General features: G+C 38.5%; 1 protein-coding gene and 2 non-coding genes across 3 annotated transcripts; 1 reads left to right on the top strand and 2 right to left on the bottom strand.

The window, feature by feature from the left end:
• Positions 1–2532: 2532 nt before the first annotated feature.
• Positions 2533–2605, top strand: TRNAV-UAC (transfer RNA valine (anticodon UAC)). Its single transcript has one exon. It is a non-coding gene; the product is annotated as a tRNA-Val (tRNA).
• Positions 2606–3418: 813 nt separating this feature from the next.
• TRNAN-GUU (transfer RNA asparagine (anticodon GUU)) lies at positions 3419–3492 on the bottom strand. The gene has a single exon. It is a non-coding gene; the product is annotated as a tRNA-Asn (tRNA).
• A 9903-nt stretch (positions 3493–13395) lies between these two features.
• Positions 13396–14334, bottom strand: LOC107649244 (olfactory receptor 5P3-like). Its single transcript, XM_016422834.1, has one exon. It carries the CDS (start codon positions 14332–14334, stop codon positions 13396–13398), a length of 939 nt encoding a protein of 312 aa, XP_016278320.1.
• Positions 14335–14960: the final 626 nt, after the last annotated feature.

Here is a 14960-nt window from a genome sequence, read left to right on the forward strand (position 1 = left end):
ATACACTGGAAGACCTAAATATGGGAATAATCTTGTTTTTTAAAAGGCAAACTATTTAAAGTCTAAGTAAATTTAAAATTAATATATGATTCTTGACATGGACAGAGGAATAGACAGACATGCCTAAAGTGTGATACAGCAAAAATTGGATTTAAATATTTTCAACTATTTGTTTAAGAAGATGGCAAGTCTAAATTACAAGGAATTATTAATATATAGTACTATTATGTTTATAATTGACATAGTGGCATTGGAATTATAATTCCTTGAGCACCTTGACATCAAGTTCAGCTTAGATCATTAAAATGCTATTTTAAATCCCTTGGGTTTGGGGAAATCACACACACATAGAGATGAGTTATGCAAGAAATTCTCTAAATTCTCTTGGGTTCAATTATCTCATTTCAAGGTTAAAAAACAAACTCAAAATGACATTGAATAACAACATAGGCAAACTAGTCATTATGAACTGATGATCTGTCATGGAAGTTCTTTTAAAAATTGTGTTAGATGGCAATTGTAGTTGAAGCAATGGGCATTATTCGTGAAAATTATCCCAGGCATACTCACCAGATCCATTTTTGTCAGACCATATTCCACATTGTCTACATATATCCATGCTTAATATTGAGATTCCCTTGAAATTCAGCTCTAAATAGAAACTTCAACTCATTATAAATACAGTATCCTCAGTCAAGTCTCTTGTGAAAGTTGCCTAGGATATAAGTGTTTCTGATATATGAACTGATTTTCCATAGGATACCAATTGGCTAGGAGGCAGATATTAATAACTACCAGTAATGGGTAGGAACAAAGAAAGCTGGAGCATAATGAGCAATCCCCCTGCCTCCTCAGAATGTGAAATTGGGACTCCTGAAAGAAATTCTATTTAAAACATTTTTGGGGGGGGTATCTTAGCTTTCCTCTTTTTTTCAGATTATTGATGCATGTCACATATGAGTGTGAAGAGAGTTAAGAGTGATCAATAGCTTTCATTTTAATGTTATATTTTGCTTTTACTTTCAATGTAGTACATGAAATTTAATTTGAATTGCAAATGAATGAATTCCTTAGGGGTAACTTTGAAAAGAAAACAAGATCAAGGATCCAATTGTGGGGAGGAGATAGCACTAAACCACTTGTGCTATGGGTTACATTTTAATATCTATCTCTAGAAAAGAACTCAGAAAGCACTAAGAGTTACAATGATAGGGAAAGCTGGGACACACCTTAAATTATCTTCACCTTTGCAGAGTAAGTGAACTGGGTAAATTCTTTGACTGGGAAAGCCCTGGGACTTTTGTACATGCCCCAGTAAGTGAATTGAAGTTCAAATTGAGAGTGTCAGATGGTGGTTTGGTCAAATATAGCATACTAAGCAGCTAATCCAGGCATATTGCCCTGTCTGCAGGATGAGAGTCAGTATTTCCCAACACTTTATAGCTTATCATACAAATAAGATATCTTGGAAACACTAATTTCTAAAAGGCAAAAAAGATAGGATGACAACCTCAAGTAACTTGCTCCAAAATGCTGACCACAATTTTTCATGAAAAAAAAAAAGGATCTTATAGGAATAGAGGACTTCCAACCACTTTTTTTTTTTTTTAATGAAAAGATCAGAGATGAGAACTTTGAAATGCAAACACAAAAGTAAAGAGAAATCTAGAAGGGGGTGTGGGGTTGGAACAAATGTTCCTTCAATGTCTTTTTGTCTCCAAAGGATACTAAGTTAAATAAGGGTATTGAGGCATCACTTCCCACCTACTGAACTCTTCTGGACTTTCATAATTCAGGAATCTCATTATCTTGCAAGATCATATTAACTCTGAAATTCAGATTCTCAGTGCTTCCAACCCCTGGGGCTCTTCTCTCACCATGTAACCCTGGATAAGTTACTTAAATTATGTTTGTCTCAGTTTCTTCAATTGTAAAATGGAAATGATAATAGAAATTATCTACTAGAACTGTTATAAGGATAAAATAATATTTATTGTCATAGAGTATGGAGGGTGGACAGTGGAAGATTCTTTTTAGATCCCCAAGACACTTAAGAAAGACACCCAGGGAAGTAATCTCATATCCCACCTACTGTGTTCTTTTGATTTCATCAATCTCATCCTGCATATCTTTTCCATTCCCTCCTTTTAATTTTCCCCATTGGATTATGAGGACCTTAACAGACAAAGCAAATTAGGACAGTGCCTGTTACATATTATGCATTTAATAAATGTTTATTGACTGAGTGAATGACACAGAGAATCTCAGTTGGATTGGTTATTCCCTGAAAAGCAAAGGTAAAAGGAATAAAAAGGGTGGGGTGGGGTGAAGAGAGATAAAACCTATTGTCTTTCGTAATTGTTATGATGTCTTAAAAGAGGAGAATATAAACATGGAGGAAGGAATGAGGGGACTGATGTAATTTAACAGGGAATTCTTTTCAAAGACAGTTTTTATATTTCACGATTTCTCTCCAGAATTACGTTTACCTACATTAGAAATGCTAATACTTTAAAAGCTTGCTTGTCAGATGGTTTCATGGTGTAGTGGTTATCACGTCTGCTTTACACGCAGAAGGTCCTGAGTTCGATCCTCAGTGAAACCAAGAGATGCTTTTTCGCCCCTTTCAGAAGAATTCAAAAGAATGTCGAAATTGACACACAGTTTACATTTGTTAAACAAACAAACAAAAAACAAAAACGGACAAACAATGAAAGAATGGAGTTCTGCAGTGGACAGACAGTAGCAAAGGCCACTTCACGTCTTCATGCCTCACTCAAAGGCTATGGAAGGCCGAGGAAGTGACAAATCTCAACAAGCCGCTATTAATTTAGTCATCGTCCATGAAGTCTGGATTTAAAAAGAGTCCCATTACTTTTGGATCTCTTATACTTCCAATCTTGAAGCGTCAGAAAGCCAACAGTCGGGACTCCACAAACTATTCAAAGCAAACTCACATTAAGTGAGACATATAGAAATTTCGTCAGATGAGTGCTATTTGGAATTAGATATATTCCTTCAAAAGGAAGATTTATTAGATCAGGAAAACTTCTTTACATCCAGATTATTAGAGTAATTGCAACTCACACTAAGCAGCTTGAATAAAGGGGGGGGAAACCCAGCCTTTTTTTATATTCACTGGGTCGGGATCCCATTCAGAAGTATGTACAGGAAAACATGTACTCATGCTCCATCATTCACCACTTCTATAGGTGGTTTAGGACGAGGAAAGGGTTTAGTTTCAGGAGATGAGTGAATATAAGGAACAAGAGCGAAGAGGAGAGCGGAAAGGAACGCTCAACGAAATCTAAGGATTCTTGGTAGAGCAAGGTAAGTTTTTGAGGACAGGTTTGCTTTAGTGGGGTGGCGGGTGGAAAGCACGTAGAGAATACTTGATTACAAGAGACTTTAAAAGTGTCGTCCCTGGGTGGGCTTGAACCACCAACCTTTCGGTTAACAGCCGAACGCGCTAACCGATTGCGCCACAGAGACTACCTGATAGTGCTCTTTTCTTTTATGATATACCTAATTGGAGACACCTTTCTCCCCTCCCCATTCATTCAAAAACAAACCCCTGCCATTGTAATATACTTATGTCTACTATTTTTCAGGTCCTTAGTTTCTCAAGCTAAAAAGCAGAGACCGAAAAGGAACCAAAGGATCCATTTTCCAGTCTGAGACCCTGGAATATCCCCACTCTCCCCCTCACACATAGTAAAGAAAGAAGGAAGAAGAAAAAGAAAAAAGAAGAAAGAACGAGAAGGAGGAGACTACCTGTCTTCCTTGTTTTTATTTCATTTGTCAACATGGAATCTAAAAACCCCAAACTTGTGGCCTAGTGGGATCTGGTGAACCCCAGGTTTCAGGACTAACTTATAGGTTGGAGACCCCAAAGTTTGTATTTGTTCCCTGTTCCCATGGGAATCTACCCTGAAGGAATCTCAGGCTAGCAGTTTCAGACTGAGTGAGGGACCATCGGGGGAATAACAATCCTAGTTGGGTGGGACTAAGCATATGCTAAGGACCTTCTTTGTTTTAGGTAGTCTCCCCTATAGTATCAGAGCCTTCCCCAAGAAGATTCACACCTGGGCAGGAACCATCCTTTAGGATCTATTGTAAGTAGCCCCTTCTACACCCTAGCCTCTAGCTATGATTCCTTTCCAAAGCTTGATTGTATCCTGTCCGTGTAGTTTGAACACTCCCATTTCCTTTGTAGCTATGGTGATGTCAATCATCTTTCCCTGTCCCTGGATTCCCCAAATGGTATATAGGTTCCCCAAATTCTTTTATTCCTTGGAGTTGTCATCTATCTTGGTGCCACTCCCAGGGGTCAGTGACCAGAGTGGCCAGAGTTCAATCCTCCGACTCTGTGGCACGCAGCTCTGTGTGTCGAGGCCTACTAGCACTGAACCCCTTAAAGGGTGGTTTTGTTTATTTAATAGTTCTGTTTTTTCTCAGTTAACACATTCACTTCATTAGCCCTTAGCTCCCCCGGAGATTGGATACAACCAGCGTCAGAGTGCTCCTTACTCACTGGAAAAGGTTCATTGACCAGTGCTGGCTGATTGGAGTTTCTCTTAATTTGAAGAAAGTGAAATGAGATGGGCTCATATCTGTGAAGTTTTAAATCCTAGGGGCACAAATAAGACCAGTTAGCCCAGCAGATTAAGGAAAGTAGTCAGCCAGATAACCACAAACTGTTCCTGTTCTCTCCAGCACAAATCCAATCAAAATTCTCTTTAAAAAAAAAAAAAGCAACCAAGGATGTTTAGAATTCGACAATGTCGATCTGAGAGATACCATCTGACTTAATGTATCAGGAATTCACAGCTCTCCAAAAAGTATCATAAAATCATGATGTGTTTTTTGTTTTTTCTCTTTCAATTCCACCATTTAGCACAGTGAAAGCTCCTAAAGAATGCTTGTGGAATTGAACTAAATTGAGTTGAAATTAAATGTTTTGCTTTCCCTTTCAGAACTTGGAACTATGACAAATGTTACGTAGAACTAAAGGAGGAAAAAGTAGGTAGATGCTTCATTTGTTTCTACTCCCACCTGAAGATTTTGAAAGAAGGGACATGATTCGGGAATTACAAGAAGGTAGAACACTTTCTTTTTTGTTCTTTCCCCTCCTCCCTCCCCTCACTCTTTGTAATGACCAGGAGAAAATATCAAGAGGCTTCCTTTGGCCAGAAAAGAGAAAGTTCAGGACCATTGCTCCACTAGTCTCACCTGACAATACATTACTTTAACTAATGACTCACTACATTTCCAAAAGAAAATTGCAGGTCAGGACAATGACTCCAAGTGAAGGTGACTTCTGAGGCCAACTTTTTCCCCTTGAGCCAGCCTTCTTCTTGAAGCTGACTTCCTTCTTGGAGTAAACTTCCCCAGTCTCAGAAATCCAGGGCCCTTTATATTGGCTTCTTGTCCCTTCCCCTTTTCACAAGGACCAACCACAGCTTCCAAATTGCCCAGCACTGCCCAGGGGGCAGTGTTTATGGGAACCACTTCCCACCTTCTGGAAAGGTGAATATTCTTCAAAAGAGTTCACAGATTCCTGGCTGATTGAATCAAAAAGGTTCAGAGTTTTCTGATTGATTGAATTTCTAAGGGTGTGAATTCTCTTAGTACCTTGCTAGCTTCTCACCTAATACTAAGTAGGGTGTTCAATCTTTTGTTGATTCAATTTAAAAGTAGACAAAGGAGAGTTAATCCTGTCCCCACAATCTGGTGAGGCACTAAGTAGGAGTACTTAAATTATTGTTAACCAAAGTGTTAACTCAAAATAGACAAAGGGAATAAAGGATTCCCTTTCACAAGTGTAAATTCAGAGAGAACAAAGAATTACTTTTTACAATATAGAAGCTCATTAAGCCTCCTAATAAAGTAGAGAAGCATTATGAGCATAATTAGGAAAAATGGTGATGGAATTAAAGATAATCATTGCACTAAAATAGTGTTATATCAAATGAGATAAGATTTGCAAAACACTTAGTAAATTTGTAAAGCTTGGCACAGAGTAGGTACTATATAATTGCTTAATAATTTTCCTTTCTCTCTCTTTTTATTAGTTTGTGACCAAAAAGTCCAAAGTGTTCTTAAAGATATTACTAAGACAGTAATAACCAGTTTTCAGAACCACCATATTATGCTCAGAATTAGGTTTTGGAATTTCTTGTTGCTGGAGGAGAAATAAATAGTCCAAACTTCATGGTGGATCAATATTATTATTTGATATAAAAATAAATATATTTGGCATTCTAGAAGACTATAAATGGACACTAATATTTGCTCTCTACTATGTCTTAAGATGGTCAACGACAAGTAGGAAGGCTATATATACAATGATATCTTTATAGCAGCACTTTTTATGGTAATAAAGAATTGGAAACAAAGTAGGTACCCTTCTATTGGGGAATGATGAAAAAATGCGGTATACTACTTTAATAGAATATACAATGAATATGATGAATGAAAAGAAATCTAGATAGACTTGCACAACTGATGCATAGTGAGACACTCAACTGCGAATGCCTCAAGGAGAGAGAGAGAAAGGATAGTAGATTGGATTCTACTATCAGGGGGGTGGGGGGTGATGGAGCCAGGAGATGGCAGAATTGAGTCAGAAACCAGGCCGTATCGATTTTACTGGAGCCCACAGCACAACTCCAGACTCTGGAACTCTCAAAGGACAGAACCATCCAGTAGCCCAAAATTAACACCACACAGGTCAGCAGAATGATATAGTTTAGCTGAGAGATTAGCCTAGGTTCCTCAGGCTATTTGCCAAGAGCGAACCTTACAGCTGAGAGAATAAGGTGTAGATAGTAGGATGAATTAGAAAGAGCTAGGTATTAGCATTGGAAGAGAAAGGGCCTGGCCAAAGGCCAGGTCCCAAGTAAGAGAGAGGATAGAGAGGAAGAAGAGAGACAGTGTTAGGCAAGGCGTGATATCCAAGAGAGAGAGAGTCAGAGAGAGGGAGGTGCCTGTGGCTGCTCCTTTTAATGTCTTTGATATGCAAATATACACAATACATAGGGATGATTATCATTGGTTAGACAAGGTATAGGTGTGGTTTTTCTTAGCCAGGTGAACACAAAGAAACCTGATTTTGTGCCTAACCTGGGGAAAGCTGGGATCAAGGGTCAACAGGCTTTACTAGCCACGCGCAAGACTGAGCGTGCTCTCTTCTAAGACAATCTTTACATTCTAACTCTTCCCCTTGTCCATAGATAGGTGTGGACTGCTACACATAGTGAAGTAAGTAGTCAAGGAATAATGTGTACACTGGTTATGATAATGTAAACCACAAAATATTTGAAAATGAATCATGAAAAAATTATAAATAACCATCTTGTCCCTAAAGAAGATATGAGGAGATACCCTCCTTCATCCCTTTGCAGAATTGGCAGCCTAAAACTATGGAACATTACATACAATGTCAGATTTCAAAAAATCTTTTGATAAGATTTATTGACTTTTTTTCTTCTTCAATTATCTGTTATGAAAGATGACTCTAGGATGGGGAGGAAAGAGGAAAGATACAGGGGAAAGGCAAATAACATAAAAACAACAAAAATATTTCTTTTTAAATTGACCAGAAACTATTTAAGAAACTAAAGAAATCTCTGGGTCAAGGGTTATAGACATTTTGTAGCCTCTTTATTTACATTTTGCTTTCTAGAATGGTTGTATTAAGTATGGCCTCACCAACAATGTTTTAGTTGTGACGGCCCTTCAATAAGTTCTCATTTTTTAAAATTTTGCTATCTTGCCAATTTGGAGGTGAAACAGTAACCCCAAATTAATTCAAGTATCTTTAAAATGTTTATTTTAAATATTTTTCTTATTTGAACACCAAGGCATATTTTCCCTTTGATTTTAATATAGTTTGACTTATCTTGAGAAAAATTTTAATTGAAGAAAGTTTAATAATTCCCTGTCCTGAATTTCCTCTCCCTTATATTATTTCCTTTCCCATTTCCCCATCTTAATCCCCTCCTACTTCTCTCTAGGGTAAAATAAGATTCTATACCCAAAAAGTATGATTGTTATTCCCTCTCTAAGCCACTTCTAATGAGAGTAAGATTTTAGCATTGCCCATCACTATTCTCATCCTCCCCTTAACTGTAGTAATGGGTTTTTTTTTTTGCACTTAAGGTGTTATTTTCTTCTTGCATTGCTGTCCTTTCTCTTCTTTATTTTTCCTCTGCCTTTCTTCTTTGATTTTTAAATTCTGTTTTGAGCTCTTCCAGAGTTTGAGACCAATTCTCATTTTTCTCAGAAGTTTTGGGTGTGGCTGCTTTGATCTCACTGTCCCCTTCTGAATCTGTTCCTTGCTCTTTGTTTCCATTAAAATTTTCTGTGGAAGGCAGCTGGGTAGCTCAGTGGATTGAGAGCCAGGCCTAGAGACAGGAAGTCCTAGGTTCAAATCTGGCCTCAGACACTTCCCAGCTGTGTGACCCTGGGTAAATCACTTAGCCCCCATTGCCTAGACCTTACCACTCTTCTGCCTTGGAACCAATACACAGTATCAATCCCAAGATGGGAGGTAAGGGTTTAAATATTTTTCTTTCTGTGATTAAATCATTTTTTCTCTTCCTTCCTCCCTCCCTTCCTCCCTCCCTCCCTCCCTTCCTCCTTCCCTCCCTCCCTCCCTCCCTCCCTTCCTTCCTTCCTTCCTTCCTTCCTTCCTTCCTTCCTTCCTTCCTTCCTTCCTTCCTTCCTTCCTTCCTTCCTTCCTTCCTTCCTTCCTCCCTCCCTCCCTTACTCCTTCCCTCCCTCCCTCCCTCCCTCCCTCCCTCCCTTCCTTCCTTCCTCCCTCCCTTCCTTGCTTCCTTTCTTCCTTTCTTCCTTCCTTGCTTCCTTTCTTCCTTCCTTCTTTCCTTCCTTCCTTCCTTCCTTCCTTCTTTCCTTCCTTCCTTCCTTCCTTCCTTCCTTCCTCCCTCCCTTTCTCCCTCCCTTCCTCCCTCCCTTCCTCCCTCCCTCCCTCCCTTCCTCCTTTCTTCCCTCCCTCCCTCCCTCCCTTCCTCCCTCCCTTCCTTCCTTCCTTCCTTCCTTCCTTCCTTCCTTCCTTCCTTCCTTCCTTCCTTCCTTCCTTCCTTCCTTCCTTCCTTCCTTCCTTCCTTCCTTCTTCCCTCCCTCTCTCTCTCTTCCATCCTTTCTCTCTCTCTTTCTTTCTTTCCTTTTTCTCATTTTCCCAATCCTTTTTTAAAAACTTTTACTTTTGTCTTTAAGCTGGTCTCCATAATCAGGGTAGAGGGGGGGAGAATTAAACTTCAGTTTTCCCTTGGTGCTGCCCTCATCTCTAGTTATGGGTTTCTGCAAGTTTCGGTTCTTTCACAGTAATATAATGATCTACGGGCTGGGAACTCTGAAAGATACCTCCCACTGCTGATTCAATCTTCTCAAGGGGCTCAAGGCCTCACCTCAAGCTTTGGGAGGAGTTCTTGGCTTCATTCTGGACTTAAACAGGCCAGGTACACTGTAAACTGACTTGCAATGGGGCTTGAGGCTTCATTATAGGGTTGTGCAGATTTCTGGGTATCCCCTTTGGCTAGTACCAGTCAGATTGGAACTTCCTTGTGCTGAGGTTGCTTTGGAGTTTGGGTTTTCACTTGGGCAGAGGCTCAGAACCTCACTCTGGTTTTACACCAACCTGGTGCTTTGTGGACAGCCCTGTGATGGAGTTTGAGGCCTTCCCACAGGCTTGGACAAGGACTCTAGTTCTCCCTTAAGACTTGAATGAACCAGGCACCACAGATTTCCTTACATTAGGGCTTAGGATCTCACTGCAGGCTTGTACTAGGGCTTAGAACTTCAAGGGATGCATGTGGGGTACTCTACTGTTGGCAGAGTCTCAGGATCTTGAAGTTGGCTTATGCCCAGGTTCAGAACCTGGAACAGTAGGCAGGGAGTGGGCAGCTTATACTTATTGGTGTGCAGCTTTGCTTCCAGATGTACTCTTCTCTCACCCCAGTGAAATAGACTATCTCTGCCTACCTTCTAAGTTGTTTTCTGCAGGATAGTTGCTCAAGTCTGTTCCCTTGTTGGTTCTGACATTCCAATATTTGTTTTGAGGCATTATTTTAAGGTGGGTTTGAGAAAATTCTCAGACTGGTTCCAGCTTTCTGTGCTTCTGCTCTGCCATTGGGGCTTTGCCTCTCCAAGCAAATAAACATTTTAAAAGATACTCATTTTCTCAAGGTTTAACTCACATGTATGCATATATGTCTATTTATGTATGTATATATGTATTTGAGGGCAGATTGGTTGTGCAATGGATAAAGTACCAGGCCTAGCAGTCAGGAAAACATATCTTACTGAGTTCAAATCTGGCAACAGACATTCATTAGATATATGATCCTGTGTTAGTCATGTAATACTGTTTGACTCAGGTTCCTCATCTGTAAAATGGCCTGGAGAAGGAAATGACAAACTATGCTAGTCAGTATCTTTGCCAAGAAAATCCCAAATGGGGTAAAAAAGATTAAGACTTGACTGAACAATAATAAAATATTCATGTATATATTTAGATAGACATATTTTATATTTTATACATACACACATATAATTTCCTCCCCACCATTATATCTAAACTAGACATCAAAGTTAATAATTATTTTTATAACATCATCTATAATAATAAAACAGATATTATTTATAAACTATTAGCTATGAGAAAGATTACAGACAAAGGCACTTTAATCATCTGTGCAATTACTGATCTCCCAATTCTGCAAGCACAATTCCATCAGTTGCATATCTCAGGATAACAATTAAAGTCTCCTCAAGAACTCTGTTTTATCTCAAGAAAAGAACTATAGTTAGTTCTCTCAGGAAATAAGTTATCTTAGTTCTTTATCTTTGTTCTCTCTTGTTAGATTTAAAATGGTTGAAGGCCTTAAACTGTAACAGTTAAAAGAGTAATGTTGTAAACTGTAGTGAGTTAAAAATGGTGGAAGATATAAATTGTGATAGATATAAGAGAGGGTGAGTAAATTTGACCACAGAAAATATGTTTCACTACAGTGTCTTGGTTTTTAAATCAAATATAAGGTGGTTGCCAGGGAAATATTCCCAATTATTCAAATACCCAAGTCAACTGGGTTTTATAGAGATTTTAATTAATACAAATGCGGAATTAAAGAAAAGAGAGAAAGAGAGAAAAAGGAAATAAGTATGAAGGGCCTTAAGCCAACATGGCCTAGACCTGAGTCTTAAGAGAGAGAGATCAGTCAGTCAGTCTTTTAACACTCACCACAAGGTCTGTCTAAGCAAGGATTCTAGTGACACCAGGCCAGCTCCATCTCAGCTGACTTCACCAGAGAGAGTTCCAGACAGAGTCCTCCTTAAAGAGCCTTCCAGCCAGAGACTGTTCCAAAGGGCCTCTCTCCAGAGCCTCCAGAGGGCCAGAGACCCCTCAGAGGAGCTCCAGCGAGACCTCCTTAGAGTGTGATAATTAAAATGTTTGGGAGCAATGGAAATATATATATCAATTATGACCACTGAAATATGTTTTCTACTGTGTCTTGGTTTTATATAAATATAAGATGGTCGCCAGGGAATATATTCCCAATTTATGAATATGCCCAAGCCAACTGGGTTTTATAGAGAAATTTAATTTATAATACACTGATTAATCAATAGAAAAAGAGAAAAAGTAAGAAAGGAATAAGAATGAATAAATCAGTCAGTTGGTTTTATCACTCACCCAAGATCTCTCTAGGTAAGGTTTCTCATGCCAACCTCAGGCTCCACCTTCAAGAGAGCCTCCTTTCAAGAAATGTTTCCAGAGAATTCTCCTCCTTCAGAGCCAGCCTTCTCTCCTGGTCCTCCCACAGAGCAACCTCCTCAGTCCTCCTTCAGAGCCACCTCACTCAGAGCAAAACCTCTCTTCCCTCTGTCCTCAGCCCCTGTTATCTTTAAGGAAACCATGTAAGTTCCCTCCCCTCAGTTCTCACATCTACCAATCACTGTCGATGTCTCCCCTGTGCCAATGGTGGTACTAGTTTAACCCAGGACTGCCCAGAGGTCTGTGGCTTTGCACATGTATGTTGAAGGTCATATTCTCAAATAATTAAATCTTGATCCTTTGCTGCAGCCCTTCCTAAATCCTGTTACCCTGAGTAGGGTGGAGATTGGAAGTTCCAAGACCTGGTTCTGTCATTCCAAGTATCTCTATTGTATCAATTCTAACTTCAATCATGACTCAAAGAACTTCCTATTCTATGCTTAAGCATAGGTCAAAGCCCTTTCCATTGTTAGCAAAAGGTTTCTATCCTAAAGTAGTCTTAAGTAGGGAGGAGAAGGATCCTCCCATGCCAAGGGGGTTCACATTCCAATAGAGTTCTTACTATCAGTAGGAAATTTTTTCCAAGTATGAAATTTTCCAATGGTGAAATTTCCAACATTCATAAGTCTAAGAAATTTTAAGGTTTACAAGAGATTGTCCTCCAAGAGCTTCCCTTCTCCAGAGCCTCTCTCAAGAGATTCTTCCCAATCGATCCTCATCAGAGATCCTCCAAAAGGATTCTTTTTTTCAAGAGATTCTGCTTTTTCTTATATAGGGGTTTTTCTCCTATGTCACCTCCCCTAAGTCCTTACATCTACCAATCACTGTAGACATTTTCTAAAAGACTACTGCCCATCTGAATTCTTGCTAAGTCAACAAATCTCCTCAGTAAGTCTGAATCAGTGAAAACACAGCTGAGTCAACTAATCTCATTAAGAGAAAACTTGCCTGACCCTTTTAGGTACCTAGCATCTCATTGTATCAATTCTAAAAAAACAGGCCTGGCTCAAAGAACTCCTTGCCTTATTATAAGCATGGGTCCAAGTACTTTCATTGTTTAGCAAGGAGTTTTCTCCCCTAAAGCAGTCTTAAGTACGGGTGGAATAGAGGTCCTCCCATAGCAAGGAGTTTTCTCATCAAAATGGGGAATGTTCCCAGTCCAATGGGGAAAATTTTAACATTCACAAGTCTGAGAAATTTCAAGGTTTATACTCTTTAGTTATTTATAGACTGAAGGAAGGTGAAATTGTTACTCCAGGATTCCATTGCCTTGTAAAGAAACAGTAACATATCTACAGTTTCTGTAGGAGAGGCTATTAAATTTATTATTATATTTATATCAAAATTACTATTTTTTCACTCAATAATAGTATGATAGAGAAATTCTATGAGCATTTTAAAGATATGTATAAAAATTGTATCTTGGACACCAAGACATTTCCACATGGCAAAGTACATATGGAACAATGGATTATGTGATGTTTGGCCATATAAATAATTCAAGTTAATTTCTGATAAAAATAAATAATTAATAATTATGATACACTTTCCACTCATATCCAGTCATTACTCTATAATAGCCACCACAACATTTTTATTTATGAAAGTAAGTGTTTTCTGTTTATCATTTTTCTTATAGCTCCCTTTACTTCCTTGTTTCTGAGGCTGTAGATCAGAGGATTCAACATGGGAATCATTACAGTGTAGAACACAGAAACTACTTTGTTCTGGTCAGTTGAGTAGCTTGATTTAGGCATCACATAAATGAATGTTATAGTCCCATAAAATAGAGTGACTGCAGTGAGATGGGAGGTGCAGGTGGAGAAGGCTTTGTGTCTCCCCTCAGTGGAGTGCATTTTCAGGACAGAAAAGAGAATGTATGCATAGGAGATTACTATAATTAACACTGTGACCACAATAATTGATCCAGAAGTGACAGCAGGAATAATTTCAGCAAGAAAATCATGGGAGCAGGAAAGCTTCAGAAGAGGTGAGTAGTCACAAAAAAAGTGATTGACTTTATTAGGTCCACAGAAGGTCAGACTCAACAAACAACCAGTAAAAGCCCAAGCATTCAAACAACCACCCAGATAGGATGCAATCACTAATAATGTGCAGACTCTGGTGGACATGTTGGTAGAATAAAGCAGGGGGTTACAAATAGCTACATACCTATCATAAGCCATCACTGACAACAGAAAACATTCTGCTGTTCCAAAAGTGACTACAGAACACAGTTGAAATGCACATCCTGCTAGGGGAAGCGACGGTATTTCCCCAAGGAAATTCATGAGCATAATAGGTGTGACTGATGAGGAGTACCCAATATCCACAAAAGCCAAATGGCTGAGGAAAAGGTACATTGGGGTGTGAAGCTGAGAGCTATTTCTGATCAATATGATTATGCTAAGGTTACCAATTAATGTGAAAATATAGACTCCTAGAAATATCACAAAGAGAATAGCTTGCAGAGTTGGGGCAGCTGTTAATCCCAAGATAATGAATTCTGTCACATCGGTGTGGTTTTTGAATGACATCTGTCTCAGAAAAAGTGCCTATTAAAATAAACAAAAAAAGACATTTGGGTGGAATACAATACTAAAATGAGGATATCTATTTACTGAGCATTTACTACATGAAATGAAGTCACTTGATGTTGGAGAATGATGGAAATACAAATATGAACTTCATGCAATCCTTTTACTGAAGGAATTCACAACTTAATAGGGATTTCAAGACACTTATGTAAGCATAACAAAAAGGATAAGATTATGAGGTTACTTTATATAAATGATGTTCTTTGAACATAAAGAAGTCTTCTTTGGTCCCTACTTTAGTATTTTCAGAGAACATTATATGCAGAATCAGTCAAATTTCATATATTTTTGTCAGTTCCTTATTTATAGTCCAAGATCTCTTGGTTAGCAATTGTTTATGAGAAATGAATAATTAAAAAAAATTTTTCCATCACTCTACAACTTCTCTTATTCCAGCTGCATTAATTTTGCTAATGCAAAATATCAATTTCATACAGAAGAAACTATTAAACAGTCATATGTCAAATAGCCTACTTTGTATAATTTAGTTCAAACCAAGAGTTCTCAGTTAGATATGAGTGTGGATTTATTCATTTAACATGTAAATGCCAGCACAAAAGATCAGA

The sequence above is a fragment of the Monodelphis domestica genome, chromosome 6 (assembly GCF_027887165.1).
Source record: "Monodelphis domestica isolate mMonDom1 chromosome 6, mMonDom1.pri, whole genome shotgun sequence".
NCBI lineage: Eukaryota > Metazoa > Chordata > Mammalia > Didelphimorphia > Didelphidae > Monodelphis > Monodelphis domestica.